General features: G+C 43.8%; 1 protein-coding gene across 1 annotated transcript in view; it reads right to left on the bottom strand.

Moving 5' to 3' along the window:
- Positions 1-676: 676 nt before the first annotated feature.
- Positions 677-15,796, bottom strand: part of UNC80 (unc-80 homolog (C. elegans)) — a 130,592-nt gene continuing 115,472 nt past the window's right edge. Inside the window, exons 58-65 of the mRNA XM_010282051.1 lie at positions 15,278-15,443; positions 14,231-14,410; positions 12,109-12,247; positions 10,048-10,104; positions 3,816-3,897; positions 3,196-3,307; positions 1,796-2,007; positions 677-946 (exon numbers count right to left, since the gene is read on the bottom strand). Of these exons, the coding sequence (XP_010280353.1) occupies positions 677-946; positions 1,796-2,007; positions 3,196-3,307; positions 3,816-3,897; positions 10,048-10,104; positions 12,109-12,247; positions 14,231-14,410; positions 15,278-15,443 (1,218 nt within the window). The remainder of the gene's footprint in view (positions 947-1,795; positions 2,008-3,195; positions 3,308-3,815; positions 3,898-10,047; positions 10,105-12,108; positions 12,248-14,230; positions 14,411-15,277; positions 15,444-15,796) is intronic.

Below are 15,796 nucleotides of genomic sequence, written 5' to 3' on the forward strand. Positions count from 1 at the left end.
CACTGTATTTAGTTTTACAGAGCAAATATTTTTGTAGCACAAGGGCAATATCTTACAGAGTGGAATGAAACCAACAGACAAAAGTAAACTCAACTAAAGTCTACAGTGCCAAAAAAAAAAAAAAAAGTCTAATTGCTCCACGGTGCTTATCATTGCTCTGCAAGTTAGAAAGAATGGTCCCAGGCTTGTGAAAATCAAGCTTGAGACTGGTACGTTTTTGTCAGTGTTTTCACTGTCAGTAACAAGGTGTAAGAGCCTTAGAATCTGCTGCTACATAGCCCTCCTCTCAAAAACGCTACAAAAATAAATCTTGGGCACAATCTCACAATCTCAAAAGAGGCGTCTCTTGTCTGCCTCACAGTCCAACAGCCCGCTTACCCAACGAGGCTGCTGATCACAGTACACGGCTGCCAGATCAAGGTTTTATGGACCACATATTTGCCCACACACCCCTATCCTGAGAATTTTGTAAAAATTCTCTGTTCCTGCAGTCTTGTCCTGAACTGAAATAGATTTCACAAACAAAAATTTGCCAGTCTATGGCAACCGGCTGTTAGCTGTTTTCTGCTTTTGTATAATAAAGTGCTCTTGTTTTAATTAGTTACTAGTTACCAGGGAACTCAAAGGAGACGGTACACTTTCTCTTCCTCCTCCCACTACTGCACCTCCCCAAGAGTTAAACATGAGATTCATCTAGATCGACGTCAGTCTCCCCAAGCTCCACATGCGTGAAGCTGAAGTGAGTGGCCAGCAAGGGGTTCTCCATCCCATTGTCCTCACTGATGTGAAGGACAGTGTCCCCATGCTGCAACAAGCTGGTGGTCTCGAGGCCAGCATAGTCCTCTGTGTCCAAGAGCTGTGTGGGAGGGGTGCTTTGTGCTGTTGTTGGCCGGGACTCCAAACCCTCCTCTTTTTCCTTCTCCTTCTCAGCAGCAAGTGCCTCGCTCTGCAATGGAGGAGAGCCAATGGTCAGGCTCAGAGGAAGTGGGAGGGAGAGGGAGAAAAAAGCAAGGGAACATCAATAAAATATTTTCTTGTTCAGAAATACTTTTTACCATAAAAGGCCAGGCACTTGCAGATTATCAATCCCTAAAATTTTGCCCTAACAAAATGTGTTTTTGCTGGTGAATCAAATTTGTAGCAATGATCAGAAAGGTTATCCAATTTCAGTCGTTAACACTTCCTCATTTCATTTTTCTAGTGTATTCTCAAGACGGGTGTCTTATTTGTTCATGGCAAAGGACATAACCCTCAAAAGACACTAGATATCTGGGCGTATAAAAGTCATCTCAATGTCACTGACGCATTGAGGGGATGACTGCGATTGTGCCTGCACTGTCCTCAGTGGTGTCCAACACAGAAAAATATTTGGACAAGCAATTTCTTTCGAAATGGGATGCTTTTTCTAAAACAGTCCTGAGGTTTTGAAGGAGTCCTTCCTTAAGGACGCATTTCTCAGAGAGCAAGCTGTAAAAACCTGCTGATGAAAACATGCACTGGTGAGCAGGTTCAGGACTACTGTATGCGATGGGAAGGTGGAAAGGGAAGATGCAGGAAATATATTTGCAAATTAAGAATCATTATGCAGATCTAGAACGGAATGGTTTACAAAAGTAGGGGGTTGGACAGCAAACTCGGCCTAAAGAATAGACACCCAGGAGAGTTTGTGGTCTTCACTCACCCACCAGCTTTTGCTATAGTGCTGTAACACATCAGGCATTTCCCTATAAATTTGCCCTGCAACTTTGATGAAACAGCAGGCGGACACACACGATAAAACCATCAGTCACGTTACCTGGCCAGTGGTCTGGCTATGGAGATCAGCTACAACGATGGCAGGCGAGGAAGTCAGCACAGGTTTGCTTAGCGGTTCCTGCTTGCTGGTCGCCTGGGGGCTGCTGCGGCTGCAGCCCGGCTGCGGGGCTGCTGGAGCTGACGGGTCCCCTGGGGAGGCTGTTGTTGCCTCAGGCTGGGCTTCAGTGAAAGTCACCGACCGCTTCTGCTCCGCTGAAGAGTACAAAGCCCAGAAAATTGAAGTATTAAAATGCTACAATTTGGGAAGGAAAACGTAACAGGAAAAGAAGAGAGAGAATCCCTGGGATTTTTACAACTAAGACAGAATTAATGATTCATTCCATCTTTATAAACTGTCTGATTGGAGTCTAATCTAAAAGCCATTTTACCCTAGGCTTCCCCTAAAGCCACAGCAAGAGTCAGGGATCTCCTGAAGACTAGTCACCTTACCTATCTTTGTCATGGTTTGGTGAGATAAATGCCACCCATAACATATACTGGATTGAATTTCTGTGTGAGTTAGGCATTTCTGCCCTCAACTAAGAAAGGAAAACTGAGATGCAAATACATAAGGGAATTGCCCAAGGTTTTGCAGGAAATCTGAGAAAAGAAAGAGGGCAGCTGATTGCCCCCTACTCCTGCACACAGAGTCCATTATCTGGGAATAACAGAACAGCACAGGATGAAGACAGCTAGACTAAAACTTGACTGTAAAACTGATATCCCTGCTCCTGCTCTTAGTTATTTTGGTTCAACTCTTACATTTCAAACATCTCCAGCAGTGCTGTTGCCCCAGCACAATCCTGGCAGAGTCATTAGAAACCCAGAAAGCACACAAGCAACCTTTGCTCTTCCGGGTGTTTCCTCCAAAGTTAACTGCTCGCTTCAGATGGTACAGAATACAGCCACCAGCAGTGCTGACTCCTTGAAATGGATGGCATAGGACTGGAACAGTTCTATATTCATTTCCGTATACAACCCTTAAAGCTCTGCATTGCTAAGCTTACAAATGATGGGAAATTTCCTTCTTTCTACTACTCTCAATAGCAGCTTCAAAATTTGCACATCTGGAGGTTTTGGACAAGGCATCCGGAACAGAGGACACTCATTCCCTAAATTCTTCACTCCTCGAGGAGACACACACCTCTAGGAGACATGATAATTCACTGTCCATGTCCAGTTCCACCTTGAAAGCCTTTGGAGAAACCATCAAAGTGTTTTGAGGGTGTGATTTTCTGATAGCATATCCGCTTACGAGGAAAAAGGATAAAACTGCTGGGACTTCACTTTAATGTAGGCTACTACCAACATACTAGCTTTTCCTGTAAGCTAAACCAACAATATCTTATTTTCTACTTTCAAATATGAAGTGCTGGTTCTGGAAACACAGCACTGACCTACCGCTGGGTTTTGGTTTTGGCTGGATGCTCCGTCGCGTGGTTGAAAGTCGAGCTCCATGACGGCTGCGAGGTTCGGTTTGAGTTTTCTGACGTGACAGCAGTGGTCGTCGAAGCTAAATGTTGGAAGAAAGAGTTAGGCTGATGTATGTTCATACATTACACAACTTCTCCTCTTTAAGGAGCACAGGTCATTATTGTCTGTGCCTCTAGATGTGCATTCACTCGACTTTTAGCAGATACGTGTTTTAAGGTTTCCATGGCTCAGACATCTCCTTCATATGAACTTCTGGGGCTTGTGCCTTTTCAGTTTCAATACTGAATGTAACGCAATGCAGATTGTGTGACCATCGTTTAATTAAAAAACAAAAAACAAAAAAAAGCCTGCAGATGAAAAGGTTGGGAAATTCAAAAGTGCACCTCCTCTCTTAGGGATCTGTCAGGCCTCACAGCTACGACTTGTGCTGTGGTTCCTGCTAACTCAGCGGACTGCACTAGTCTATCACAAATTAGGTAATAGGGACATGTCACATCCACAAATCATTTCAAAACTGACACAGACGACAAAAACCAAACCAACTCAAACAGAAGGAGAGCAGGTTTGTTCACTCCCCGTGTTCTCACCTGCCGTAGGCCTCTCTTCCGCCCCAGGGGCTGCTGCAGAAGAAGGTTCTGCTGTCCGGGCTCGCTCTGCACGCTTGCCACCCTGTTAGAAGTTGAGAGCATTAGGCCAAGCACAGAAGCACCCTGTACGACTAGTAGGTGTCCTGGCAATTGTGACTAAAATAAATAAATAAATAAACAAACCGACCAACCACTAATGGCACAGTCACTTCAAAGAGCAATACTGTCTTTGAAGGATGGGGAGGACGTGTCTGTTGGGTTGTGGCTTCCGGGGCTTAGGAAAGGGTGGGAGGTGGAGTCATGGCATTCAGGACTTGGCCACGCACAGGTAGCATCCAAATATAGATAACTGCAGATTTCAGTTTTCAGTCATTGATTGATGCATCCCACTGAGCAACACTCGCTTCTCTGCATCCTTTGCCACATCAATAAAGGCAAGAATATCAGCTTCCTAGCTCAAAAGCCTTCTTGTTTCCTTTTTCAAGGACAATATTTTAAAAGCTATTTTTTTTTTTACCTCCCAAATAGACCCCACAGCCTGATCACAATTTTGTCATCTGGTTTTAATTTCAATTTAAGTCAACAAACAAAAAACAAACACAAAGTGACAAAGGATCCATTCACATAATGGATGCATGAGTTATGTGAACAAGGCCCCACACTCAACACTTGCAGCCTTAAGTCTTTTTGTGGCTAACAAACAAAAAAGACAAATAAACGTAATTTTTTTGTGTGTATATATATAGATATAAACACAGCTTTTTAGTTTTTAACATCTTGGCACAAAATACCTGAAAACCTGCAGTAAAAGAACCTTTAGCAATAAAACATATTCAGCCAAATACCATCTCATTCTACCATTCAACTGCCCATTTAATCTACTTAATACAAAAATACCACCCTCCCCTCATTCTTATCAAAGCACTGTACTCCTCCAAACAGTTAAAATTGCTCATCTAGCAGACAGCGGTCAGAACACATTTTAGCTGAATGCACTATGTCTGAGAGACACATGGTTACAATAGCAACTAACATTTGAGAGGGACTTCTTTTAAATCAGGCAGCTGCTTATTTGGGACAGACTGCAATCCACTGAGCCACATGTCCTATTTAAGCAACTTCCAGCTATATCCGGTATGCATTGTTGAAGATTCAGTATTACAATCCATTTTGCCCTTGGCCTGCATTAATCTAAAGGAAAACAACATTCTTTTCTCTAGATGTTTTCCTTGGATCTCCCTGGAGGAGCTCAGTACCACCAACAGAGCAAAGGTTTTATCACCTGACCTTACTGGCGGAGGAAGAAGACAAACCTAAGGACGTGGTCAGACAACACACAGAGGATGGCTGTGGAGAGGCTTAAAAAGTTCTGTCTCCCAAACAGCTCATTCTTCGCTTTGGTAGAAGTTATTGCCCTTAGAAGGTTTGGTGGAACAGAACATGAGAGCTTGCTGATCTGCTTCAGGTCAAAAGTCTTGTCACCTGACCTGGAAGTCCTATTCCTCCCTTACAACTTTAAACTAAAGCCAGACTTTGCACTAAACCATATGTGTGTGTTTCTAGTAGCTCTACTGGTGAAACAATGGGCAACTTCAAGGAGAGAGACATCTTACAACCCTGAAGCTGTTTCTCTTCTGATTGTCTGACCACAGCCTAATAATCCTAGGCATGCCCTCAGCAATCTCAGCACAGCTGCAAGGGTTTGGAAAAAAAGGAAAAGCTTCTGCAAGCTCAAAGCCAGAACAAACAAGATAGATTTGAGTCCTTTTCTCCCTCAGACAGCTCTTCCAAATGAGATCACCGGCCTCTGGAACATATTTTCCAGCTTTTACGTCGGGTATTGACATGATTTACATACAAAGCATCCTAAGCATCATGCAAACACCGGCCTCTGAATAAGCAGAGTCCTCAAAGTTACTTCCTGTTAGTAGGACTGTGTTCTTGACCCAGACAATGACTGCAGCACACATGACTGGTAGGTCCAGAAGCCACACATCATTCCTTATTACAGCAAAGAGACTGCATTTAAACTAGTCTTTGGATTTGTGATGCAGACTGCCTGAAATTACAGCTTGCAGAATTTTCTTAACCTGTTTCTAGGATTACACAAAAACTTACTTCCTCTGAATTTTAAGAAGTTTTCAGAGTAGTTATCAGTATGTGAATGAAGTAGGAATTAGCTGGAGAAGGTACTGAAAAAAATAATTTTCTATTGAACTAGCTTTTGAGAATACAGTTACAGTTTCTGCTGAAGGACCAGTAACTCTTAGTTCAATGAGTGAGGAGACATAAATGTCTGTAGCAGAAAGACTACAATTATATTCAGTACAAAACACTGTTTATAGTGGTGAAGGAAACTGATTTCACATGCATCATGAAAGCACTTTGAAAAAGTCATTAGATAAAGAGAGTACATGGACCGCATGAGGGCACAGAGGCTATACATGAGGAGAAAAAAAGATTCCCATGGAGTAATCTGTGCACTGAAGACAAACAATAGGTGAGCAAAAGAAAGGCTGGACTCTGTGTCTTCCTGCTGGAGTCTGGGATTTTCAGCCTGGCTTATATCATAAGTGAAATGAGTTTAGTGAGCTGGTGGATGTTTATTTTCAGTACCGAATCATTACACAAATTGGTATAATTTGGGATGGTTTTATGAGCTGAAATTGCAGATATCTATTGGAGGCAAATGGCGGACTCGAGAGCAGCCGAGTTTTGCAGAGCTGCCTGCACACGGCACAGCCCTGCTGTGGCTGTCTTTTTGCCTTCTATCCCCAAATTTTGGAGAAGGGAAGGGAAGGAGAGACAGAATCATAAAGAACACATATCAGATGAGTGACTGAATTTTCAGATGTAACCTTTCACTTCATCAGGGTCTGTTAGTGTTTCTTTTCACAAAGAACAGCACTACTGATCTTGTTTCCGTGAAAATTAGTGTGGCAGGCAGACTGTTGGCTCTGTGTAGCCCTCCCTCCCTCCTTTTCCATCTCTCCTTGTTTACCAGACCTGACCAGGAATATACTGTTTTTCTGGCAGCCCGTGGGACCCAATCAAGGAACACTGAATCAAATGCCATTTCAGCTGACAGTACGTTTCCCTCCTGTGGCAATGTGATGGATAAGAAGGGTTTTTTTTTGTCTAAGTACCTAAGCCAGATTTATTTGGGAATAACAAACCAGAAGTTTTTCCTGCCTATCACAAAGATGCTCTGTCACTCTCTGAGAATCTCTGTCAGGGGTTTTTATCTTCACAATAATGTTACTCCCATTACATAGTTAGGGCAGAGACAGGTGAGCAAAAGATCAAACCAACCCAGCTTCGTGGAAGCATGTTGCCAGCAAGAAATGACAGCCAGTGCAGTCACACAGTGGGGGCTAAAAGAAACTTCGTCAGGTTGGCAATTACAATAAGTGATGCTCATGAATTACAAGAAACCATGCAGCCAAAAAAAGAATAAAGAAGAAAACAAAACAGAGACAAAGGAAGCAGGGAGTTTAAAATGTCTATTAGAAACACGTACATGCTTGCCACGCCATTACGGTGAAACGTACACACTTTGTGTCCCAAGATATCTGAACGAGAGGGTTAGTGGACACAGGCCAGTGGAGAATGGGTTAAGATGCAGATGAACTCCAGCTCTTGTATTCCCAGACACATCCTAGCCTAGTTAGTGTTAGATCTGCAGCGCTTGCCCTGGCAATGTGAATTCACTCTGATTTTCTCTACTAGGCACCATTAAGCTAAGACAGGCATAATGACAAACGTTAAAGGGAAATGTGTTTGTGCAACAGATTTCTATTACAGTGTCTTCTCATTCTTCTTCTTTTCTGATTTGGGAAAATATCCTCTCCTCTCATATTATAACCACAACAAATCATGACAGATTTGGACACATATGCTCCTCAGCCCTGTACCCCATGCTGTCTGTTTACTTCTGAGCACTTCAATACTATCCCCTTCCTGTCTTCCCTGCTTTTCTACATGGCTGGCTCTAATTGCTATAGAACAAAGGCAAACAGACTTAATTCTTTTTTGTGTTTGTCACTATTTATTTATTTAAAACTCCTACCTTCCATAAGGGTCTAATTTCTATATGATTTATTTCTTTATGTCAGTTATGACTAAACTTCAGCTTTTGAATTCAGAAGACAATCCTAAACACTTGTTATCGTTGTGCTACAGCCAAAATCAAAGTTATGTAAGAAAAACTCACACCTGCTTTGCTCAAAACTAATGTTCTGGAATATAAAAACACATCAATTCTGTCCTGTGATACCCACAGCACAATAAGCTCCTACGACATCTGCTTTATTACATTTGTCCTTTAAGAGGAGGAATCCAATTTGCACTTTTAACAATGCAGTTGAAACATCTTTTCTTCCTTACAGATTTCTAATCTAGCTTCTTCATAAAAATTTGCAGTATTTCCCCGTCTTCATTCTTCCTAAGACCTTGCAGCCCTGATGGCCCTCCTTTCAGGTATTAGTGCCCTCTCCTTGAAAAGAATAATAAACCTCAACAGAACTGACTCCCGAGTACAGCTGTTAACCTTTTTGCCTAAGGAAACCTCTGTACCATAGAGCAGGGTAGAGGATAGTGTCCTGGTCCCAGGCGAAAACTGGTGTGACAGAAATTAGTAGGAACATACCATACAGCGGATTACATTTCAGGGTTCAAAATAAATTATTGCATTTGAACTCATCTGTTGACTTAGCTGTCTCACATTCCTCAGCCTTACCACCGTTACTAGGAGTGACTCCCCTTCACTTAACAAGATCAAAACATTTCAAATTCAACACTGATGTAACCTGGTATCAGGTCATTACGGCTTTAACTCAGATACGGATGTTCTCCTTCGACATCCTCCTCAACTGTAGTGAGTTTGTAGCTCTACTTAAGGGACAACACTTAACTTCTTCTGTTGAATGACTTCTGTTCTCTTTAGGGCCCAAAACATGCTCAGATGACCATGCAATCCATTTTGCTTTATCGCAAAACCAGGTAACAGTACTCCTGCCTCTGCCGACAAGCCGATGTCTTTTCCTAACGCCACTCCTACAGTAGCACCAATTAGAGGCCAATCTGCCAAAGCAGGATTCACGCACGCAAAGGACATCATGAATCATGGAATGATCTTCGTGACACCACCAATGATAAACTCTCCATTTGTCAGCTGGGAAGAACGAATAAACGAATAAAGCAGCCTGTCCCCACCCCAACAAGCCACTACTGACATCTAAAACCAAGCTAACAAAATAAGCCCCATTCGCACAAAACACCTCTCAACATATGCACATCTTCAGCTGGTGTGGTAAAGCGAAATGAAATAGTATGTTACTCTCTGTGTTGCCAACATAAGGGGCCATGTTCTTCTGGAAGGAAACAGAGATGCTCTTGGGACAAACGACAGGTCTCCAGCCTCCCGAGGATGGGTTGAGAGGTGCGAGCACAGCAGCAGGACAGTAAGGATGATTACCATGGCTGAGCTGGCCATGAAAGGTGCAGACCTCCCTTCTAAGTCACTCCTGACCCATTTGGCTGGCACAGCCGTAACAGTGTTCGCACACAAACTCCCCTGTCCACGGGTGATGGGGAACAGCTAGACCCGAACTCCGGCACTGACAGGGCAATTTTAAATGTGTATTAATGGTGTTCACCTGCAAGCTTTCTAAGGTTTCACTTGAGAATTGGAAACAGTTTGTAAAAATAACGAGAATTACTGTAAAGCATTCACAGAGAACTATATTCCACAGGAGTTATCATAATTGGTTTTATTAGTGAATGTTAAAGAACACAGCTTGATACCGTTATTAAGTCTTTTGTGGCGACAGCATTGTGAGATGAATAGAAAAACAGATGTCTCTGTTTTATATAAGCCTCCAGACTAATGCTTATAACAGGCTACAGCTAATGCCTCATGGATAATCTTTCTCATGCCTTCAAGCAATTGCTAAACAAGGGGAAAACCCTGAGGCTGGTCAGCCAGACCGCTATTTCACTTGCTACTTCTTTTTCTTTCCCCTTCCCCTTAGCCTCCTCAAAGTTATTGGCAATCAAAGCTGAAAACTGAAGGTGGGTTGCTACACCTTTGACTTGCAGGCCTGAATATCAATGAGCCACAAGAGACAGAGATGGAAAGAGCGACAAAAGGTGAGGGGAAGAGACAGAGGAGATTGGAAACGGCTTGTTTCCCAGCACACACACTGACAGACAGGTAGTGTTAACACTGTACCTAGAGAGGCTGCCCTCAGTGGCCAGGCTCGGGGAGTCATCGAGGACATTAGGTTCACTGCAGGAGGGGCAGGGAGATTAAAAAGGGAAAGAAAATGCAAAAAGCATGCGATTGTCTCTGTTTTCAAGGGAAAAAATATCAACGGAATAAAAAAAGTAAAAAAAGGACGGTAACATTAATTGGTCTCACACGCTCAACAGCCCATATATGACTCAGAGGAGCTGAAAGAACAGCTGATAACAGGAGCAGTCTTTAGAGGGATTTTACACTACATGGAGACTTCTACGTCTCTGCTGAGAATTGGGGAGCTGAAAACTTCGGTAGGATGTGTTTCCACATGAAATAAGGGCAGAGAACTCCTTTCAAAGCCATTTTCCTGCGGCATTTTCATTTATTTCAGTTCTATTTACTTCCAGCTTCATAGAGAGCTTTTTTCTTCCCCCTTCCCCATGAGCCAGTTCTTCCTGAGGGAGGGCTAATCTATCTCCCATGAGCTATAGACCACTCTCCTTCTGGTACGACTCTAAGAACAAACATCTGGAAAACAAGGTCTCATAGTGCAATGAAACTGTAAGTAAACAGCTGGCGTGGATCCTGGCAAACTAGTGCACAATCACATTGCTTTTCTACACTTCAGCCATTCAGGCAGGAGCAGCCTTCTCAGCCCATAGGAAAAACATGAACGCAAGCAGTCTGCTGGGTTACCGGCAGGAGAGCGATAATGATATTACTTAACATTTATTAGTCTACATTTGTGAGGCAGTCTGAAAGCTCAGAGACCATCCATAACTAAAAAGGGCACAGCATTTTGGACTGTGATGATGCTTTCTGAGCTTGTACCTCCCCTACACAGATGACAAGCGATTCTCCTGATATACCATGTACTTAAAAAAGCAGAGAGCAAAGGTCTGTTGTAATTAAAGTCTTTTTTTTTTTTTCTCAGCATCACCATGACTTGGGATTGCACAAAGCAAATATTGCTAGCAGTCAACTGTTATTCTTATGAAGTTTATGCATTGAAGATGGTAGTGAAAGATGGGGGAAAATGCAGTCTTGCATATTAATTTTTCAAGAAACAAAGGGACTGAATCAATTGAGCTCAGAAGTCAAATGAGTTCCTGTAAGCTCTTTTATGAAAACTTCCTGATAAAATCTGTGTAACTTCTCTCTTGTAAATCACTTCTATCTCTGCTGGTATGTACCACAGCTGTTACTTTTCCTTCATGTATCAAGGTTATTTCTTTAATTCCAAGCATGACTGGGGAGGGAACAATGTTGTTTGATTTTCCAAGGCTGGTCAAGAGATAATGTAGGATTTATTCTTTAAAGGTTCAAAGGAAATAACAGAAATTAATCTGTCCACTGTAAGATATCCTTGGATAACTATGTTTCAGGCAAATAAAACAATAAGCATTGCTTACTTAGAAAAAAAAAATCACATTTAAATGCAAAACTTTTCTCTGCATCTTCTAAAGATGTACATTTCCCAAATTCCAATCTCTTTCTCACTACTCCATGTTAGCCAGGAATAAGGCAAAGTTATTTCTATCAACAAGTATACTTCTGGTTTTAAACCCCATCTTTCAACATAACATTCAGTTTCTATGATGAGATAGTTACTGTTCTATGAAGGACAAAGGCTGCATGGAAGAAAATGAAGTAAATCAAACAGGATGCCTCTGCCTCCTTTCCGAGCTTCCAAGGATTCCTCCCCACTCCCTACACAAGTTGTGTAACGTCCCCTGGTTCAAGCATAACGCCCAAATCATGTGTTTTCTTTCGCTATCCGTGGTAGGAGCAGAGGAAGATAATAGTGCTGAAGGTTTCTGAAACTGTTTAAGAGGAAGGTTTCTATGCATGACAGCGTGTTCTTGTGGACCCTATGCAATACAGATCATCCCAACAAATCATCGTTTCCAACACTATTTCACGATGAATAAATTTAGCATCACTAGCTGGCACCGATTCTACTATCCCGCATCTCTGATGTACACATAATATACCTGCGCCATTTCTGCTCTCATGAATGTAATGGGAAAGGTGAAAAGCCCATGTTGTTACCTTTGGCTGGGTAACATGCCCACCTCAGCCTGAGGTGCAGACACGCTGGAGAGATGGCTGGAGAACCGCCTCCTCCCAATGGCACCCATAAGGTATGCTTCTTGTTCACTTACCACACTGGGCATGCTCAAGGAGTCATCTAGAAAGAAAGAAAAAAAACAGGAAAGGAGAGGAAACAACCATCCCAAACCCCACCTACGTATTTATAGTCGTCAAGAGTTAACAGGATGCCAAAGGTGTACCCAGCATTTACTTACCAAGACCCCAAGCCTGCAAATTTGAATAGTTCCATTAGATTTTACAGTCACAGTTCAGAAAGACACATGCGTAAAACCCTGCAGGATGAGGAACCCAGCAGACATGGGGCAGGGATTTATGTATGCTTTCAGCTTGTATGGTGCCCAGAAAAACGTGTTTGGGGAATTCAGCTTCCACTAGGGCTTAATTCCTGTGATTAATAAATTCTCTGTTAATATACAGTGTCCTCTGGCATAGAAGTTGTAACTGGACATTTTCCTGGTGTGAAATAAACCGCTGCTACAATATAGCAAAACACTGTTTGTTACAAAAGATAAATTCATTACAGCAAAGTGCAGAACTGACACCCTTTAACACCCTTTGGGACAAATGTCACCCAAAAAATTGGATAAATCGCCTCAAATACATCATACTGCAACTGAATTACACAAACAGTTGGATTGTCATCAGGACTGACTGAAAGTTTCAGTGCTGTTTCAAATTATATAAAGTACCTGGAAAGAAATTACTCTGTTGTGGTTTTTACCACAAAAACTTCTAATTACACATAAACAAATAAAACAAAATGGAAGTTTTGGGTAATTTTCTCTTTTCTTTTTGACCTTCTCCAACTTTGATATACTGAAATATTTTATGGCAGCATTAAGCCAAGGCAGGGCTGAGGTAATACTGCTGCAAGCAAACAGGAAGACAGCACTCATCGTTCCACACGGTGGCTCATAATTAACCTGAGGCTGAAACCAGAGTTTGCCACAGTGAGTGTCTGAGCAAAGTATCAGCAGTACAATACTGGGTGGATTGTATAATGTTTAGTGATGAACCTAGCTAAAATAAAGTTGGTCTAAGCCTAGAAAGTTTCAGGCTAACCGTTCTTTCCCAAAAGGCAATTCTGCTGTAACTGCACAGGCCTTTCTTTTGAGCCACCGGTTTTCACTCCTTTTGTGTAATGTCTTTGGGGAACACTCAGCAGTCCTCAAATACAGAAGTGAAGCGCCCGAGTTTCAGGCATTGAGGCAACCACCCATTGCAGCACCAGAAGACAGTACCCCTGCTAAAGTAGGGGGAAGCCCAAGCCTGATGACACAGGAGCAGAGTTTTCTACCCTGGCTTTCAGTGATGGACAACTCAGAAGCAGATGGACAGCTCAGAAGCAGAGAGAAGGCAAAATTCCAAGAATAACATGAAACTCAGCTGAAATGACAAAGCAACATTCAGGTCATTGCAAATTAGTCCCCAAAAGATTCACCATCCCGTTCCTTCTAAACTGGCACCAGAAAGCCTGGCAACCCCAGAACCTGACAGCTGCCCAAAAGGGAGATCAAGCTTTTGTTGTCACTAAGTTTAAGGCTTCATTTCCTCTTTGCTAATCGAGTGACACAAGCACACAGATATTCCACCCTGCAGAGAAGCTACAGCTGGATCCCATGCAACACAAGGAGAACATATTCCACATTGGAGCATCTGGACAGAAGTGATGAGCAGGAAGTACTATGATCCTGCAGGAACAGGATCCTAACTACAGAGCCAGCCACAGCCCCTGCCTACTGTCACAATGAAGGTCAAAGAGAGGACTGATTGGCAAATGCCTTGTCAGCACTGTGAGGACTGCATGTCAGCCCAGGTCTCATGCACTAAAAATCTGCATGTGCCCTTCCCTTTTCCCTACCCAGAGCTCATGAGGGAATGAGGAGCTTTAACACCATGAACTGTGTAGCAACCACAGCAGTTTCTTAGCCTTGTGTCCCCGTGGGCCTTTTGTTCACACTGGGACAGGGACAACTGTCTTCCCCTCCCGGCCATCCTCTGGGGCATCAAGAAAACATCTGCAATGTTGGGGGCTTAGCTTAAATCAGTAGCCACGTACTTTCTTCATCCTCCTCATCTGTGCGGCTCAGCGTGTCCTGCGAGGCCTGCTGGGAAGGCTCGCTGTCCTGCTCCCAGACTGTGCCAGTGCCGGTGTTGGAGCGGGACATGGTGGCCAGGCTCAGGCGGTAAGCGGAGGTGGAGGTGCCCACGGTGCTGACAGACGTCTTCCCTTGGTAAGCTGCGCAAGAGTGGGAAAACCAAACCCAGCTGAGTGATGGCACTGGAAATCAATAGCCAGCAAATCATTCCTGTCATGTCAGGCACCTGATTCTGCCCAGACTAGTGGGGCAGGGGTTGGCAGAGGTGATAAAACAGACACAGCTGCCCTGGCTCACCTCATTTCTCCAAAATCTCTGTCTGGTTTTCTCCCTTAACCTTAGCACCACATTTTCCAGATCAGCTTCAACATTTAGGAACAAGGCAAGTTATTACCACGGGAGAAAGGCTGAGGCATCTTCTTTTGATTTTGTTTTCTTCTCTTAAGAACAAAGCACATAAAATCTCTTGCCCTGTGTAAGCAGTGGCTGCCATCTCGTGGTAACCAGGGTGGCTGTTGCAGGAGAAGCGTCCCCTCATGCAAGAGGGACTTCAGTGCACCGTCAGTCAGCTCAGGGATGCTGATCTGGACCTCACAGTAGAGAATAATCAAAAAGAGGCCAAGAATAGAGGAGAGAGATCTGCTGCTGACAGACAGACAGGCAGACAGACATTTCTGCACAAGCAGCTTTGGATTTACAGAGATTTAGGTTGGGTTGGGGCTGCACAAGCCAGCTGTGACAGCAAGAGGCAGCCACTGGGAAACAGTACTTGGTCTTAAAGCAAAAAATGGGCAGGGCAAGGTGCCTTTTCCAGCTAACCTGGGCTTCTGTTGGCTGTCCAGTGGCAAGGCTGGGCTTGGCATAGGGCCTGATCTGGGGGCAGGCTGTCGGGGTGCGGGTGGATTACCCATTCCCCGCCTAGGCAGTGGCGTCTGCCTCACAAATTAATTTACGAGTGAGGCAGCTGGCCAGATTGGGCTGATGGCCCTTAGCTCTCCCCTCCTTACCAGACCCGCTGTGCACTGCCTCCTTCAGGATCTTCAGCTCGTTATTGAATTCAGCAATGAGGGAGCTCTTGCAGAGTGGGCGTGGTATGAACCGTCTCTCCAGCTGGTCGGCAATGTGCTGTCGGGCAGTCAGCTCCTCATGGTTCTCAGCCGGCTGGGCCAGCAGCTGCAAAATTGGGACACGTTAGCATTGCAGGGAAGTGATGCCCAGGGAACTGGGACTAGTCTCCAGACCAGCATGAGCCTGCAGCCAGCAAACTGTCCTCTTTGTAGGCATGAAGTTTTGACTCCAGATATGAGGTTTCCACCTGTCTTTCAGGGACAACCTTGTATTTGACAGAACAGGTATCGAAACCTCACTGACATTGGTGCACGGGGATGAGGGCTTATGCTAGGCTTTACCTTCAGACATGAGACAGCTCCTTCCTCCAAGATGATTTAGTCTGTCCAAGTGGTGAGACGGTAGGCTAAATAAGGTGGAGTACCATGTGCTAGTCTACCCGGTAAGCAAGGAAGAGC

This window comes from Phaethon lepturus, unplaced genomic scaffold (genome assembly GCF_000687285.1).
Source record: "Phaethon lepturus isolate BGI_N335 unplaced genomic scaffold, ASM68728v1 scaffold29392, whole genome shotgun sequence".
Taxonomy (NCBI): domain Eukaryota; kingdom Metazoa; phylum Chordata; class Aves; order Phaethontiformes; family Phaethontidae; genus Phaethon; species Phaethon lepturus.